The sequence below is a fragment of the Mesoplodon bidens genome (genome assembly GCF_964165515.1).
Source record: "Mesoplodon bidens genome assembly, chromosome: 1".
In the NCBI taxonomy this organism is placed as follows: domain Eukaryota; kingdom Metazoa; phylum Chordata; class Mammalia; order Artiodactyla; family Ziphiidae; genus Mesoplodon; species Mesoplodon bidens.
In genome coordinates, this window is record NC_138176.1 from 191,234,244 (window position 1) to 191,253,419 (window position 19,176).

At 37.3% G+C, this 19,176-nt stretch overlaps 1 protein-coding gene and 1 long non-coding RNA gene across 2 annotated transcripts in view; one reads left to right on the top strand and one right to left on the bottom strand.

Moving 5' to 3' along the window:
* Positions 1-10,849, top strand: part of LOC308625112 — a 31,902-nt gene extending 21,053 nt beyond the window's left edge. The window contains exon 3 of the long non-coding RNA XR_014017053.1: positions 10,760-10,849. This is a non-coding gene — a long non-coding RNA (uncharacterized lncRNA). The remainder of the gene's footprint in view (positions 1-10,759) is intronic.
* The window catches only part of HPSE (heparanase), a 34,573-nt gene continuing 24,088 nt past the window's right edge, over positions 8,692-19,176 (bottom strand). Inside the window, exons 10-12 of the mRNA XM_081249022.1 lie at positions 16,511-16,629; positions 15,185-15,331; positions 8,692-10,504 (exon numbers count right to left, since the gene is read on the bottom strand). Of these exons, the coding sequence (XP_081105148.1) occupies positions 10,345-10,504; positions 15,185-15,331; positions 16,511-16,629 (426 nt within the window). The 3' untranslated portion in view covers positions 8,692-10,344. The remainder of the gene's footprint in view (positions 10,505-15,184; positions 15,332-16,510; positions 16,630-19,176) is intronic.

Here is a 19,176-nt window from a genome sequence, read left to right on the forward strand (position 1 = left end):
AGGGAACTCACATAAGGTTAACAGCTGATTTCTCAGCAGAAACTCTACAAGCCAGAAGAGAGTGCCATGATATACTTAAAGTGATGAAAGGGAAGAACCTACAACCAAGATTACTGTACCCGGCAAGGATCTCATTCAGATTTGATGGAGAAATCAAAAGCTTTACAGACAAGCAAAATCTAAGAGAATTCAGCACCACCAAACCAGCTCTACAACAAATGCTAAAGGAATTTCTTTAAGTGGGAATCACAAGAGAAGAAAAGGACCTACAAACGCAAACCCAAAACAATTAAGAAAATGGTCATAGGAACATACATATCAATAATTACCTTAGACGTGAATGGATTAAATGCTCCAACCAAAAGACACAGACTCGCTGAATGAGTACAAAAACAAGACCCATATATATGCTGTCTACAAGAGACCCACTTCAGACGCAGGGACACATACAGACTGAAAGTGAGGAGATGGAAAAAGATATTCCATGCAAATGGAAATCAAAAGAAAGCTGGAGTAGCAATACTCATATCAGATAAAATAGACTTTAAAATAAAGAATGTTACAAGATACAAGGAAGGGCACTACATAATGATCAAGGGATCAATCCAAGGAGAAGATATAACAATTATAAATATATATGCACCCAAAATAGGAGCACCTCAATACATAAGGCAACTGCTAACAGCTATAAAAGAGGAAATCGACAGTGACACAGTAATAGTGGGGGACTTTAACACCTCACTTACACCAATGGACAGATCATCCAAAATGAAAATAAATAAGGAAACAGAAGCTTTAAATGACACAATAGACCAGATAGATTTAAGTGATATTTATAGGACATTCCATCCAAAAACAGCAGATCACACTTTCTTCTCCAGTATGCACAGAACATTCTCCAGGATAGATCACATCTTGGGTCACAAATCAAGCCTCAGTAAAGTTAGGAAAAGTGAAATCATATCAAGCCTCTTTTGTGACCGCAATGCTATGAGATTAGAAATGAATTACAGGGAAAAAAAACGTAAAAAACACAAACACCTGGAGACTAAACAATATGTTACTAAATAACCAAGAGATCACTGAAGAAATCAAAGAGTAAATCGAAAAATACTTAGGGACAAATGACAATGAAAATAAAACAATCCAAAACCTATGGGATGCAGCAAAAGTAGTTTTAAGAGGGAACTTTATAGCTATACAAGCCTACCTCAAGAAACAAGAAAAATCTCAAATAAACCATCTAACCTTACACCTAAAGGACCTAGAGAAAGAAGAACAAACAAAACCCAAAGTTAGCAGAATGAAAGAAGTCATAAAGATCAGAGCAGAAATAAATGAAATAGAAACAAAGAAAACAACAGCAAAGATCAATAAAACTGAAAGCTGGTTGTTTGAGAAGATAAACAAAATTGATAAACCATTAGCCAGACTCATCAAGAAAAAGAGGGAGAGGACTCAAATCAATAAAATTAGAAATGAAAAAGGAGAAGTTACAACAGACACCGCAGAAATACAAAGCATCCTACGAGACTACTACAAGCAACTCTATGCCAATAAAATGGACCACCTGGAAGAAATGGAGAAATTCTTAGAAAGGTATAACCTTCCAAGACTGAACCAGGAAGAACTAGAAAATATGAACAGACCAATCACAAGTCATGAAATTGAAACTCTGATTAAAAATCTTCCAACAGGTCTTCCATGGTGGCGCAGTGGTTGAGAGTCTGCCTGCCGATGCAGGGGACGCGGGTTTGTGCCCCGGTCCGGGAGGATCCCACATGCCGCGGAGCAGCTGGGCCTGTGAGCCATGGCCGCTGAGCCTGTGCGTCCGGAGCCTGTGTTCCACAATGGGAGGGGCCACAACAGTGAGAGGAACGTGTACCGCAAAAAAAAAAAAAAAAAAAAAAAAAAATCTTCCAACAAACAAAAGTCCAGGACCAGATGGCTTCACAGGTGAATTCTATCAAACACTGAGAGAAGAGCTAACACCCATCCTTCTCAAACTCTTCCAAAAATTTGCAGAGGAAGGAACACTCCCAAACTCATCCTATGAGGTCACCATCACCCTGATACCAAAACCAGAAAAGTATACTACAAAAAAAGAAAATTACAGACCAATATCACTGATGAATATAGATGCAAAAATCCTCAACAAAATGCTAGCAAACAGAATCCAACTACACATTAAAAGGATCATACACCATGATCAAGTGAGATTTATCCCACGGATGCAAGGATTCTTCAATATATGCAAATCAACCAATGTGATACACCATATTAACAAAATGAAGAAAAAAAGCCATATGATCATCTCAGTAGATGCAGAAAAAGCTTTTGACAAAATTCAACACCCATTTATGATAAAAACTCTCCAGAAAGTGGGCAAAGAGTGAGCCTACCTCAACATAGTAAAGGCCATATACAACAAACCTGCAGCAAACATCATTCTCAATGGTGAAAAACTGAAAGCATTTCCTGTAAGATCAGGAGCAAGACAAGGATGTCCACTCTCACCAGTATTATTCAACATAGTTGTGGAAGTCCTAGACACGGCAATCAGAGAAGAAAAAGAAATAAAAGGAATACACATTGGAAAAGAAGAAGTAAAACTGTCACTGTTTGCAGATGACATGATACTATACATGAGAATCCTAAAAATGCCACCAGAAAACTACTAGAGCTAATCAATGAATTTGGTAAAGTTGCAGGATAGAAAATTAATGCACAGAAATCTCTTGCATTCCTATACACTAATGATGAAAAATCTGAAAGAGAAATTAATGAAATACTCCCATTTACCACTGCAACAAAAAGAATAAAATACCTAGGAATAAACCTACCTATGGAGAGAAAAGACCTGTATGGAGAAAACTGTAAGACACTGATGAAGGAAATTAAAGATGATACCAACAGATGGAGAGATATACCATGTTCTTGGATTGGAAGAATCAGTATTGTGAAAATTACTATACTACCCAAAGCAACCTACAGTTTCAATGCAATCCCTATCAAATTACCAATGGCATTTTTTACGGAACTAGAACAAAAAATCTTAAAATTTGTATGGAGATACAAAAGATCCCGAATAGCCAAAGCAGTCTTGAGGGACAAAAACGGAGAAGGAGGAATCAGACTCCCTGACTTCAGACTATACTACAAAGCTACAGTAATCAAGACAGTATGGTACTAGCACAAAAACAGAAACATAGATCAATGGAATAAGATAGAAAGCCTAGAGATAAACCCACACACCTACAGTCAACTAATCTATGACAAAGGAGGCAAGGATATACAATGGAAAATACGCAGTGTCTTCAATAAGTGGTGCTGGGAAAACTGAACAGCTACATGTAAAAGAATGAAATTGGAACACTCCCTAACACCATATACAAAAAGAAACTCAAAATGGATTCGAGACCTAAATTTAAGACCTGACACTATAAAACTCTTAGAGGAAAACATAGGAAGAACACTGTTTGACATAACTGACCGCAAGATCTTTTTTGATCCACCTCCTAGACTAATGGAAATAAAAACAAAAATAAACAAATGGGACCTAATGAAATTTGAAAGCTTTTGCACAGCATAGGAAAGCATAAAGAAGACCAAAAGACAATCCTCAGAATGGGAGAAAACACTTGCAAACGAATCAACGGACAAAGGATTAGTCTCCAAAATATATAAACAGCTCATGCAGCACAATATTAAAGAAACAAACAACCCAATCCAAAAATGGGCAGAAGACCTCTATAGACATTTCTCCAAAGAAGATATACAGATGGCCAAGAAGCACATGAAAAGTTGCTCAACATCACTAGTTATTAGGGAAATTCAAATGAATACTACAATGAGGTATCACCTCACACCAGTTAGAGTGGGCATCATCAGAAAATCTACAAACAACAAATGCTGGAGAGGGTGTGGAGAAAAGGGAACCCTCTTGCACTGTTGGTGGGAATGTGAATTGAAACAGCCACTATGGAGAACAGTATGGAGGTTCCTTAAAAAACTAAAAATAGAATTACCATATGATCCAGCAATCCCACTACTGGGCATATACCCAGAGAAAAACATAATTCTAAAAGACACATGCACCCCCATGTTCATTGCATCACTATATACAATAGCCAGGTCATGGAAGCAACCTAAATCCCCATCAACAGACGAATGGGTAAAGAAGATGTGGTACATATATATGATGGAATATTACTGAGCCATAAAAAGGAATGAAATTGGGTCATTTGTTGAGACGTGGATGGATCTGGAGACTGTCATACAGAGCGAAGTAAGTCAGAAAGAGAAAAACAAATATCATATATTAAAACATGTATGTGGGGCTTCCCTGGTGGCGCAGTGGTTGAGAGTCCGCCTGCCGATGCAGGGGACATGGGTTCATGCCCCGGTCCGGGAAGATCCCACATGCCACGGAGCGGCTGGGCCCGTGAGCCATGGCCACTGAGTCTGCGCGTCCGGAGCCTGTGCTCCGCAACGGGAGAGGCCACAACAGTAAGAGGCCCGCGTATCGCAAAAAAAAAAAAAAAAAAAAAAAAAAAAAAAAAAAAAACATGTATGTGGAATCTAGAAAAATGGTACAGATGAACCTATTTGCAGGGCAGAAATAGAGATGCAGATGTAGAGAATGGACATGTGGACATGGTGGGGAAGGAGAGGTGGGACAAATTGGGACGTTAGGATTGACATATATACACTACCATGTTTAAAATAAATAGCTAGTGGGAACCTGCTATAAAGCACAGGAAGCTCAGCTCAGTGCTCTGTGAAGACCTAGATGGGTTGGATGGGAGGGGTGGGAGAGAGGTACAAGAAGGAGGAGATATATGTATACATACAGCTGATTCACTTCATTGTACAGCAGAAACTAACATAACATTGTAAAGCAATTATACTCCAGTAAAATTTATTTTATAAAATAAAAAATAATAAAAATAAATTTGTAAAAGTACCTTTGGAGCTTAAATACTTAGAATCAATAACTATAATGCTTCAGGCCTTAAAACTATTTTATGTGAAGTTGGTGTTCTTTATGAAAATTACTATAAAATGATAGCTGCTAAGAAATATGAGAATAATAAGAGAAGAATTATGAAAAGCATCCATGTTTCTCAATGGTACTGGTGGAACTGAGTACTCATTGCCTACTGCAGCAAATTCAACAACAAACCTCAGTATTGGCTTTTCCTTCTCCTCCATCTCACTCTCCCTGATCTCTCACACCTGCTTCCTGAGATCACCTCCCAAATAAACTACTGGACCCCAAGTCCTTGTCTCAGCCTTTGCTTTAGATGACCCCCAACATCTGTTACTTAAGCATAGGAAGGGGTTGAACCCAACACACTAGTGGTTCTATATCCTGTCTCTAGACTCTCTAATCAAAAGCTAATTGTTACCGTACTTGGTGTAGAGGACCTGAATTGGTAATTCTATTAACTCTGGCTAGAGGAGTAAATTTGTAACTTTGGCATGAGAAAATGACATTTTTGTACAAATTGTATTTTTTAAATAAATTTATTTTATTTATTTATTTTGGTCTGTGTTGGGTCTTCGTCGCTGCATGCCGGCTTGCTCTATTTGCAGCAAGTGGGGGCTACTCTTCGTTGTGGTGTTCGGGCTCCTCATTACCGCGGCTTCTCTTGTTGTGGAGCACGGGCTTTAGGGCACGCAGACTTCAGTAGTTGTGGTGCACGGACTCAGTAGTTGTGGCTCGTGGGCTCTAGAGTGCAGGCTCAGTGGTTGTGGTGCACGGGCTTAGTTTTCCACGGCATATGGCATCTTCCCGGAACAGGGATTGAACCCGTGTCCCCTGCATTGGTAGGTGGATTCTTAACCACTGCACCACCAGGGAAGCCCTACAACTTGTATTTATATAGGTTTGTTGTTTGTTTTTTAAGATGTTGAAATGCTTAGGGAACTTGATCTACTAAATTTGTGTGTGATTTATAAGAATTTTTTAAAAATATGGTTAGGAAGAATATGTTATGAAAATTTGCCTTATTAATTTTGGAGTGCTACAGAATCAGATAAACTAGCCTTATTATTGTCCTTTGAAAGGTCTATGGGAATTGAAATAAATATGTAAGTTGCATTTAATAAAGTAACCTAAGAACCAATTTAAAAACTAGTGACTATCAGCAAATTTATAAAAGTAAGGAACAAATTTAACTTAAATCAAAGGTGTTATAAAAACTTACAGTGTTTGGACTTCCCTGGTGGTGCAGTGGTTAAGAATCTGCCTGCCACTGCAGGGGACATGGGTTTGAGCCCTGGTCCAGGAATATCCCACATGCTGCGGAGCAACTAAGCCTGTGTGCCACAACTACTGAGCCCACGCTCCACAGCTACTGAAGCCCGCACGCCTATAGCCCGTGCTCCGCAAGAAGAGAAACCACTGCTATGAGAAGCCTGCACACCGCAACGAAGAGCAGCCCCTGCTCACTGCAACTAGAGAAAGCCCATGTGCAACGAAGACCCAATTCAGTCAAAAATAAATAATAAATAAATAAATTTATATAAAAAAAGAAACTTACAGCGTTTAATGACAATGATAGGGAAGACTTTTTAAAAATACTGTTAAATATTTAAGTATCTAACTTGCTCTAGAGCTTTCTAACCCATAAGTCTGTAGAATTGAGAATGGTATAAAATTGGAAAAGGAGAAGACAGGAGTACCTTATCCTTGAAAAAACCACAAATCTGTGACCCAGGGATGGAGTGAGTACAGGAATGTTCACACTATATTTTTCTAAGGCACACAGTACGTAAATTGGTCTGCACATCATTGGTAACATTTTCTTCTACAGTTGAAACTAATTGTTTGTTCTACTACCATTTAATTTTGAATACTACTGCTTTGATTTTGTATTGCATTATCAGATAAAATAGATGGGTATTTATGTTAGTTTGGTTGGTCATCAAAACTCTGGTTAGAAGGATAATTAAAAGACTTATCAACCATGAGGTGTTTCAATAGGTTGATGAGACACATCAGAAGTTTTAAAAAAGAAAATGGGTACAATTACAGAACTGACAAGCTCTGAACATACAAGTTTCACAGCAGGACTTGGTAATTCCCATTATCATGTAGTGAATCAAAAGGGCCAAACTAAAAGACAGACATAATTTTGAGCCAATATAATAAGTTGCAGAAAATAAATATATTTCATTGATTAAATAAATTAATGAAATCATATGGGCTCAAAAAGTCTCACTAATGTGACAGGCAAGAAGCTTCCTCTAAAAAAGTTTAAAAAAACCCTATTTATTAATAATGCATTTAATATTCATTAATATACAACTGAGAGCATTCCTTTCTTCACATAACTATGCCCCTTTTTTTCATATAACCACCCACCACAGTAAAAGCTTTCTAGTGATAATTAAAAAAATTTTTTTTGAAGTTATCAGGCAATACTTTTTGAGGTTTGAAACATCACTCAGTTTTTCTGTATACTCAAAATCAAACCACCTAAGCTAGTTTCAAATTTGAATGTTCTTCTCTGTCATTAAGGAAACATCTGGCTACTGTGTGCCAGACAATATGCTAAGCATAGGGAATACAAAGATGATCAAGATATTGAACTTCTTTCTTATAAGCTTAGAGTCAAGTTAGAAAGATATATGGCCACAATTTAGATGTATCATAAGTGCCGCAGTAAATGTCCAAACTGCTATAGGAGCAAAGAATATGACTAAAGCTACTTGAATGATAGGGGAGGCATTGAAACTGCTGTTTGAGCTGGGTCTTAATAAACATAAAAGTTTGCCACATAGAGAGGAGAGGTAGAAGAGTCCAGGTGCAGAGCAGAAAGAGCAGTACCAAAGTTACAGGAGCAAAAGGTAAAAGAGGCTGTGTGTCCGGAATGCTCAACCGATGTGTGGGTGGGAAAGCAGAATTCATGGGGAAAGTAGCAAGAATTGAGGCTGAAGAAAACAGCAGGTGCCAGGTTATGGAGGACCTTATATGCTATGGGAAATGGAGAGCCATTTTAATTTTTAAGCAAACCTTAAGCAAAATTTAAGAATTTTAAGCAAAGTCAGGAAGAACAATTAGGTAATTATTACAATAAGACAAGTGAAAAAATGGGCCTTGAATTTATTAAGTGGCAGAGGGGTTAGGGAAAAGAAAAATAGACAGGACCGAACACTGATCATGATTGAATCTACATAATGAGGGAGGAAATCGTGTTTGTGCTTGATGGTCTTTTTCTTCAAGGTCAAGTCAGTATGGGGGAGGCTGAAAGGACAAATAAAGGTAGGAGGTGTAAACAAAGTGGTGAAGGAAACAAGGGATCTGTAGGCTTAAGCTTTATTGAAAGAATAATCAAGGACTTCCCTGGTGGCACAGTGGTTAAGAATCCGCCTATCAATGCAGGGGACACAGGCTCGATCCCTGGTCCGGGAAGACCCCACATGCTGCAGAGCAACTAAGCCCGTGCGCTACAACTGAGCCTGCGCTCTAGAGCCCACGAGCCACAACTACTGAAGCCTGCGCACCTAGAGCCCGTGCTCCACAACAAGAGAAGCCGCCGCGGTGAGAGGCCCACGTGCCGCAACGAAGAGTGGCCCCTGCTAGCCACAACTAGAGAAAGCCAATGCGCAGCAACGAAGACCCAACACAGCCAAAAATAAGTAAATACATTAAATTAAAAAAGAAAGAATAATCATGCAATATTGATGTTATAAAAGTTACTTTATTTCAAATGTGAAAATATAAAATCACTTACATATAAAATTTAAGGATATTAAAGCATCCAAACTTTAAGTTTCAGCTTTAGTTCCTTATAAATGTACTTAATTGAGCCAATATTCATAGCAGGCATAAATAGAAGGAGAATTATATTTCTAAGAATTAAGACACAGGAGAAAATAATACATTCCGTTACTGATAAAAGCACAGAACAGTAGTGGTCAGTGTTATAGACTTCCCAACACCCTCCCCATTCCAAAAGATTATTAGGAGACAATTGGAGGAATCTCACTGATGGTGGCAATGATTGGGGGGAATGGCCAGGCGACCATGACACGAGGAGACATGAGGAGAGTTTTGCTGAGAGAACCTCTGAGAAAGGGTCCTTCAAAAGTCTATGAAGGAGACAGAAAAAATTGCTCACCTTCTTTCTCTGGCTGCTGCCAGGTCTGAATGGGCCCATGGAATAGCTACAGCCATCGTGAAAGCCGCTTGAGAATGAAGCCAGTACTAAAGGTGGCAGAGCAGAGAGAAGGAATGAAACCGATTCCTTGATGACATACTGAGCAGTGGAGCTCACCCTACTTGAACTTCTTGTTATGTGGGATTATAAATGTGTGGTGGTTTAAGCCATTGGAATCAGGGTTTTCTGCTACTTGCAGCCAACTAAAACAAGAATTTAAGGTAGATTAAAGGTAACCATTAACAGATGGTTACAATGTATTGAATTCAATTTTCTCCTCTTGGTAAATCAATTTCACTTATGGTCATTTTTTATTTCATTTGAAGTTTACATAATCCCTTCCCTCCAAACTGCCATTAATCTTGTGTGTGTGTGTGTGCTCTCACGTCTAACCATCTGTCCTCTCACACAGTACTGCTGACAGAGACACACAGAACAGAGGGAAGTGAAACAGCAGCTGAATTTAGCCCTCTGTTAAGCTGCAAAGAGATTGGCTCTCTTTTATAGATGATTTGAAGGTTGGGGTAGTAAACTTTTTCTGACAGCAGCCCTATGGGAGGAAAGCATAGGGAGGAAAGAATCTGACAATCTTCTAATAACGGTTTTTTTGTTTGTTTTTGCGGTACGCGGGCCTCTCACTGCTGTGGCCTCTCCCGTTGCGGAGCACAGGCTCCGGACGCGCAGGCTCAGCGGCCATGGCTCACGGGCCCAGCCGCTCCGCGGCATGTGGGATCTTCCCGGACTGGGGCACGAACCCATGTCCCCTGCATCGGAAGGCGGACTCTCAACCACTGCGCCACCAGGGAAGCCCCTGTTTTTGTTTTTGTTTTAAATAAAAACAACTAAACACTTTCTTAAAACTAATAATATATCCTTCACTTACTTGCCCCCTGGCTGTATTGGGAGTATTTATATACATTTTTAATAATCTTAAATAAAAATAGTACATGCAGAATACAGACATAGTGTTTGGAACTAGGTATTACTATTAACAGTGGTCTACTTAGAACAAAATACTGTGCTAATCTAGCACTGAGAGTGTCCTAGTGGCCCTAAAGCAGTCACCAGTTGATCTGTAATGCATCTGCTCCCCTTCCTACAGCCTGAGTTTTGCTTTCTTCTTATCAATGCACTTGAAAAAGTCAGTCTCTGGGCTAGTATATGTCTTTCATTTTCAGATGCAAGCAGCAACTTTGGCATTTCTTATCACAAAAAATCCATATGAGAGAGCTGGCAGGCCCAGTGAACTTCCTGGGCGGAGAGGTTTTTCTGTCAAAGCTGGCAGGGTTTGGTCATCCACCATCTTCAGAGTTTGACCATTGAGCTGGACAGATCTGCAAAGGGGAAAGATACGTCCAAGTTAGCCAAGTTGTGTGTCTTCCACCTACTCTATAAAAGTCGTGAGAGATCTTTTTAAGACCAAAAAATTTTTCTGTGGCAGTTTATATTATATAATTTGTATTTGAACACTATGTCCGTTAAGTATTTGACCTAGATGGTCTTTAAGCTGCACTGGTAGAGTTGAGCAGTTGTGACAGAAACCATATGGCCTGCAAAGCCCCAAATATTTACTATCTGGCCCTTTACAGAAAATGGAACACATGTAATCCATACTAGGCAAGATGATGGAGTTATAAAAAGAACGAAGATGACATACTTCTGGATCTGCAGCATTTTTTTGGATGGTAAGAAATTGAAAATATTTTTATATAAAGCAATATATAGAATGGAATGTGAATTTCATGAATTTAAAATACAAAATGACAGTCAATTTCCCACTTGTAACTATGTCCATAAACCCTCTTACTCCCCTTTTCCCAGGAGGTATGCATTCATTTTCTTAAATTGTTAAGCTATTTTGGTAGAATGTATATTGCTGTGGTGAAGCAAAAATGATTTTGTTTAGCTAAACCACAGATTCCAAAAAAATTATGTGTTCTTTACATCTGTTGGAATTTAAAATCAAAACTGAGTCAAAAAATGGAAAAAAATTAAGGACAAGTGTTATTTCTTATGCATATTTATTATTATTTAAGTCAAATTAATACATGCTTACAGCAATAAATCTCATATAAACAAGAGCTTATGAAGAAAAGCTTTAGTCTGCTTTTAGTTCTGCTGATAGTTACTTCCATAATTCCAAATGATGCTTTTATCTCTATAATCTTCTTCTTAAATGCTTTTTACATTATGAAATTTTTATATATGAAAAAAAGTTTTTTATTGTTGAAAATTTAGATTACTGTCAGAGTTTATCTATGTCATGTATATAATACATGTAACAGTACCTTGTATATAGTAAGCACTGTAAAAGTATTACCTATCATCATCATTATTACTCAGATAAATATAACAAAAGCAACCTGTTAACTCATCATAACCATTTTTAAGATTTTGATGTATATTTCTTCATCTCTTTTCTATGTATGTATGTACATACATGTTTTCATTTAGACAAAAATGAGCATACAGTATATAGTCTCTTAAAAGTTGATTCTTTTTCCTGTAACACATCCTAACATTTGTTCACACCATTAAACATTCATCCACTACATCATTTTAATGGCTGCACAAGATTCAGTTGTATAAGCGTATTAGTTTATTTACTTAATTGTCTAATGTTAGACATTTGATTGTTTCCAATTTAACATTATTATAAAGTTTTCTTTTTCTTGTTTTTTTTTTTTTTTTTTTTTTTGCAGTACGCGGGCCTCTCACTGTTGTGGCCTCTCCCGTTGCGGAGCACAGGCTCCGGATGTGCAGGCCCAGCGGCCATGGCTCACGGGCCCAGCCACTCCGTGACATGTGGGATCTTCCCGGACCGGGGCACAAACCTGTGTCCCCTGCATCAGCAGGCAGACTCTCAACCACTGCGCCACCAGGGAAGCCCCTAAAGTTTTCATTTTTAAAGATCTCTCACACTCTATCCTAAGTATCAGTCAGCAGAAAAACTGGTTTCCATTTAACCTTGGTTAAATGCCCAGCTCTGGGCTCTGTGCCTAAAGATGTAATAAGATAACCATGACTGTGCTGGAGGCTAATAAGCCTGCATAGCTGTTACACTCAGCCCACATGCACCCAAGCTTTGTCTTAGTACCTATATCACAGCAGTTCCTGGATGGGGTGTGGGAGGAAACACCATGACCATCATCAGGAAACCACAGACAAAAATAGGCCTTGAAAACATCTCTAAATGGTGGTAGTAAGACCTCTTCTCCGTGAAATTGAAGACCATTACAAGGGTACACAAAAAAGTCTCAGAAATGCTTTAGGAGAGGCCACAGAGTTTAAAGGTAAGTCTGATCATTGTAAATTAACACTGCTCTGGGTTAAGATGATGAAACATGGGCAAGATAATCCATCTGGTTATACTGTTTAATCACCTATAAATATAGCTAAAGGATGCTATCAATATACTGAGTGTAAGCTTAAAGCATGCAGAATATTTCCTCATCAGGCTGGGCATGAGGGTAGGGTTTTTTTGAGGGTAGTATCTTGTTTTATATTTGTAAGTCAGTAACATGATGACAAGAAATAGAAGACATGTTTGTCACATTTCAGATAAATAGAGCTAGAAGGAATTAGCAAGCAACAGATTTGGCAAAATTGGTGATGCTGGGCAAAATTTATCTGAGATAACTATAAAATACTGTTTTTATGTTAACATATATTCACTTCAAATATTTATTAAAAACTTACTATGCAGGACCTTCTATGGGAACTATACAAGTTATTCAAGTAAAAAATAATTTTTTAAAGGTGATTATTATTTAACACTCTGAGGTCATTAGCGTGAGCAAGTGTGCAGACTGTGCACTCATCAAACTTATCTGCGACGCTTTTGCAACATTTTAAAGAGAGAAAAATATAAGTAACATATACTCATCAAAGAGAACTTAGGGTAATAAAACATTATGCACAATTTCACCAATTTTCCAAGTATAAAGCATGAAACGTGTGATAAGAATGCAACAAGTTCTGATAAATATAGCAAAGAGAAGAATCATTGAAGAAACTGGGCATATTTAGCCTGGAGAGAGGACAGTCCAATTGTCCTTCAAATATTTGAGAGCTATTCTGGAGAAAAGGAGGTATTCAGCATTGTTCCAGATTAACAGTAGCAAACTCAAATGTCCTCAAGGGCCAAGGAAGTTACGTGTGCCAGTGCAGTAGGACAGGCCTAAGACAGCAGGGTCACGTAGGGACTAAGGAGCACAGAAAGTTGAATGACCTGTCTAAAGTAAACAACCCCAGTTCAACCCCATCGAACTGGGAAAACATCCCAGAGCTGCCAGAGCACCCATTTTCAAAGAAAAGCTAGAAATCCAGATACTTTAGTAGTTGTCAATTTTTACAACATTGACAACTAATTAAAAATAAAAATTAACACAGAATGTATGCCAACCTCCCCTACCAGAAAAAGAGGAAAAAAAAATCCTCTAAACCCACTTGTCCACAGGCATGAGGTATAGTTTCCATCCTCTGTTCTAGAGAATAGAACTAAGAGCAGCAAATGAAAGGCTTAGAGGCTCACTTTATCCTTGCCACAGAGAGCAGTCGCCAGCAGAGGCTGCGAGATCCAACAGAGGAGGAATCAAACAGAACTGAATGGCCTTAGATACCCATCTAAAATGATCTCTTAAGACACCTCTAATTCTTCAACTATTATTCAACGACTTCAGAAAAGCTTTTCTCTTATCAGCCTGAGGCTGATAAGAAATATGATAAAAATAGCCAATTCAAAAAGGGTGAAAACCCAAATAGAGAAAAGTATCTGTTATCCAAATATGCATTTACAATAGGGAAAATAAAAGGTTTAAACAGTAGGAAAAGAAGTAAACCATGGCATTTTATAAAACATGCAGCCCATTTAGAAGTCTACAAAGGTTATATATGGAAAGATACCTTGGGAAACTTGTGGGTTCCCCTTCACTTTTTCCTATTAGAGGTTGTATGATTACAGTTATAGTAAAATAAAGGATAGGGAAAAACTAAAGCAATGGTACCCAGTGTTAATAATGCTTGTCTATGGGGGATAGGACTTTGGAGAAAGCATGTTTATGGTACTTTTTCAGGGTCTGATGCTGTCACTGAAAACATCACTCAGATAGCATTTGCAAAGATGGGAGGAGGTAGTAAGAATTTTGTAATCTCAATTTTTTATGCTTTAATGTGAGAATAGCCATGATGGAAAGAGCCCCTTCCAACACACAATGACTTTTGATTTTAATTAATTAATTTGTTTGGCTGCATCACACAGCTTGTGGGATTTTTAGTTCCCTGAGTAGGGATTGAACCCATACTCCCTGATTTGGGAGCACAGAGTCTTAACCACTGGACCACTGGAGAAGTCTCCTTCCAATACATATTAGACAGAAGTCTTACAATGTTTGTGTGCCTAACTCTTCAAGGCTTACGGTCATTCTTGGGTATTCTGTTGGATTACAGGCTTTTGTAAGACATATTCAATGACACGCTTTTATAACTAAAATGCATTAGAACCAACTTTAAATAATTCACCTAAAAGGCACATTTCTGACCACTTTTTTCTGACTCTAACCAATAAAAAAACTACTCTGATACCATAAGAGACTCACACCCAGCTCGCACCATATAATATTTTACAACAACTCCTATGCCTTTATATAGCAATTACATATAGGTATTTTTGTTTTAGTGACTGTGTTACCAAGAATTATGTCTTTTTGGAGCAAATAATCTAAATGCATTGAGTGGATCTTGATATATCAAGTTGCTCTGAAATGAAAACATTTCCCTAAGATAACTGCTAGTTTGTGGTCCCATCCTTCCACTTTGGACTCTCTGAATGAATCACACTTGTATTAGTATGTATTCATATATAACTTCCTGAATATTAAGAATTGTTAGGACTTGAAATAGTTGACTTTTTTTTTTTTTTTTTTTTTGCTCCCTGTCAACACATGGTATTCTGACAAACACCAATAAAATTCACTTTTGGTGAAAGTTAGAAATGAACCAAGAAAATTACTCACTTGGAAAATAAGCCATTGGGTCCTGAAGGTTTTATGAGGTATCTGTCCACTTGCTTGTCAAATAAGTGATGTGGTAACCACAAGCGCTTGGTGACATTATGGAGGTTTAAGGCATACAGAGTTAAATCTCCTTCTTTATACCTTGGGCTGAAAGCAAATGGATTAACTCAATAAAAATATTTATCTAATTTAAGCAATTGAATAGTTGATTAAAAATATAGTCATGGATAATACTAAGTATTAGTATCTATAGTGATGATGGGCCCTCTTTGTATCCTTCCATTTATGATAATATTAGGCTACTGATGTGGTCTTATTTTGAAAACATGATAAAAATATTGCTCTTCACACTTCCATTTTCTGGGCTTTAGCACTTTGAGATCTTTGCTGCTTTGCTAGGCTGCATTGTGAGGAAGCCAGTCAGCCCATATACGTTCAAACGTAGGGAAGTTAAATGGTAAAATGGAAATTTTCAGGGTTCATGTGAATTCCTGATATAAACCATATAAACCCAGGCTTTTCCTAACCTTATGAAAAGACTGAAACAAATAAGAAAATTAAATCTACTGACACTTCCAGAATTTTTCCACCTAAACCATTCCCCCACTCTTATTCCTAATGGGGCCCACTCACCAGAAACAGAGTTCCCACTCACTGAAACTGGAAACAGTGTGTAGCTTTTGTAGCTAGAATTAGCATTTTAATATTATTCTATTAGGAAAGACAGACTGAAACTAAAAAGAGAAAAATCTCAGACTTAGGAACATTTTTCCTACCTAAGGCCAGAGTACTGGACTACAAAAATCTCTATGGCCTCTCAACTCCAGAAACTGGGTTGAAACTTTTGAAAACATGAGTGTTATTGTTGTTATTGGTCTCATTTTAATTCTGCTTCTTTATTAATCAGATATGATGCAAAGGGATAAGTAAATTCATGTAATTATGCATTCATATGAGTTCATATTCATATTTATTCATTCATAGTCATTCAATTGATTAATCATTCATACAAAATTGGTTTTATGTGCTTCATTTGTATCATTATTTATTTAAATTCAGGATATATTTTCATTATGGATTGTGATAATTAAATCATTGTACAAATCTTTGCTGGACTGCAAATGCCTATGTTTAACCTTTTTTTTTTTTTTTTTTTTTTTTAGCTAGACTCTGGCACTATATCATTATGAGAATGAAAAGAAATAAAGAACAATGACACACCTTAGACCCACTGTATAGATAGAAGACAACAGGGTGTTAGAGTAGGAAGCTGTGTGCTTACTAATTAAAACTTGCTGATTGGTAAAGGGCGTCTTACACACTTACTGGTTGATGTTTGTGCAATGAAGATATACTCGAAGTTTGTTTCTGTCTGGACCTTTCACACTTGCCTTTAACACGTTGGTGCCCACCAGTTTCTTGAACAGAAGAGACAGCCAATAATCCTAGTTGTAGTGATTGGGGAGGGGAGGGACAAAAATAGATCTTTACTTACTCTTTAACAAAAACAGTGTCAAGCAAGTAGTTATCCTACAAAGAGTGTGACTGTTATCCTAGAGCTATTTTAAAAGGATTCATCTTTTGGTCTGCATTACCACCACGAATCTGAGGGCAATATCTTGTTTGCTGCTTTTTATCACTGGAGGACTACACTTCCACAATTCAGAGGGCTATACGTGCTAGGAAATAAATCTCAAGGATGCAACTCATTGCTCAGAGACAGTTTAAATATTCTTTGTTGTCTATCATCCAAGAATTCAAAGCTCAAAGCAAAACTTTTAGATATAGACACATACACACACTCATATACACACACACACCCCACACACACAAAGCCAAGTTTTAAAAATAAAACTTCTGTTTAAGAGACTAAAACAATTTCCTCTGAAACCTTATAAACCCTCAACCCCTGCCCAATAAAGCAGTGCATTAGGCAGTGACCATCACTAGCTATCAAGGTCAAGAAAAGAGACAATCAGACATTATGTGTCTCTTGATGGAAGCACACAATATCACCTATGAAGAATTCTTGCAAAACAAAAAACCCCACAAAAATCAAGCCTCTGGGTCTAACTATCAGTTTACAGGAAATACAGGGGACAGAGTAACATGCTAAATGATACCACAGAAATAAATTTAGCAAAATCCAGAATGTGGGAAACACTATATAACATTACCTGGTTTCTTTAATAAATTCCAAGGGACAAAAAAAAGAGAGGGAGAGAGAACTTAAAGATTAACAGACTTAAGAGATATAATAAATACAATATATGGACCTTGTTTGGATTCTGATGTGAATAAACCAACAATTAAAAACTTTTGTGACTGGGAGGTGGGGTGGTGGTGTGATGAATTGGGAGATTGGGATTGACATGTATATACTGACGTGTATAAAATGGATGACTAATAAGCAAAAAAAACAAAAAAAACATTTGTGACAATAAGGAAAATGTGAAACACTGACTAAATATTTAATGATACTGAGAAATTATTGTTCATATTTTAAAGTCTGATAATTATATTTTTTTATGTTTTTACAAAGGAGATACATACTGAAGTACTTATGGATAAAGTGGTATACCTGAGATTTGCTTAGAAGTAATCCAGTAGGTGGGAGGGAAAGAGTGGGTACAATTATGGATTAAACAACATTAGGGCTTCATATACTTTTCTCTCTACTTTGAAATTTTTCATAATAAAAAGTTTTTTTTTTTTTAATGCACTCAATATATATATACCCCAACCCTTCCTTCTTGAGCTTGGGTAAGGTAGACTCAACAGGCAAACAGCTTTTGTTTCTCTGCTTAACTTCAAAATTTTTACTGGAGACAAGAAGAGAATCAATTAAATGTTTTCAAAGGAGACGTAGCATGGTTCCGTGACTTGGGGGTAGAAAGCAAGCAGGCTCAGAGCCAGGATTTGTACAGGATTCTTTAGAGTAACAATGAGACAGCTGTGTGACCTCCAGCAAATCACACAAGCTCATCTCAATTTGAACTTCCTCATTTGAAAAATGGATCTAAGATACCTTCCTTGCCACCTTCCAGGACTGTTTTGCGAATTCCCTGGGATTCTGCAGATGTCAAAGATACCATTTACTCTTGCAAGTTTTCCTAGCTGACTTGTGAACCTTGAGGAGGAAGTATATTTAGCACATATACAAAGAATTCTTAAGCCAAAAGTTTATGTTTGGCTGAGAAGCTTTAGATAACATCACAAATAGCTGGTACTATTTACAAAGAGTGACAGGATAAGCTGTCTAATTTCTAGGCATCGGACTCAAAGCAACTTGTGAAGAAACTGTTTATTTCTCTTCCTTGTTCAAGGTCCACTTAAGAAGGGGCCAGTAGTAGATTTTGGATATTTGTCTAATGAAATGATCACATTTGGTTTAAGTCATTTTATAAATGACTCATAATATACTTGGGGGAGACAGATTCCATTATGTGCAAAGACATTTTGCTAAAAATTTTTTTTAAGTTATGAACAGTGTACTCCATGAACTTGGACCACTATAGACTAAAAGCAATTTTGGGGGGAAATCTATCTACAAACCACAAAAGCCTAGCTTATATTTTGGCATGTGCTTTTTGCAGACCTTCTTAGCTTTCCTACAATATTCAAGCAATTCCCTTAGGAATTATTCTTAGAAAATAGATATTCTCAAATGCTATTTTAGACTATAAAAATCAAGGTCATACTTCTCAGGCTATACCTATGCTATACCAATTTTTAGATATATATATCTTCCAGGTGGCTTTTTAGATAGAAGCCTATATTTCCTGATTTAGTACCAGATGTAGTTGGAGGTAGGGTGGAAATGAGACTTTACTCATAAATATCTTGAAGATTATTAACAAAATAGCCAATCGTATGGTGATATTTTTGAACAAATACATGGTACTAGCTTATCTTAAAGTTAAATAAATTATGATTTCATGACAAAAAATTTTGAAACTTTGCATACTACAGGCAATTTTAACTTTGATTTA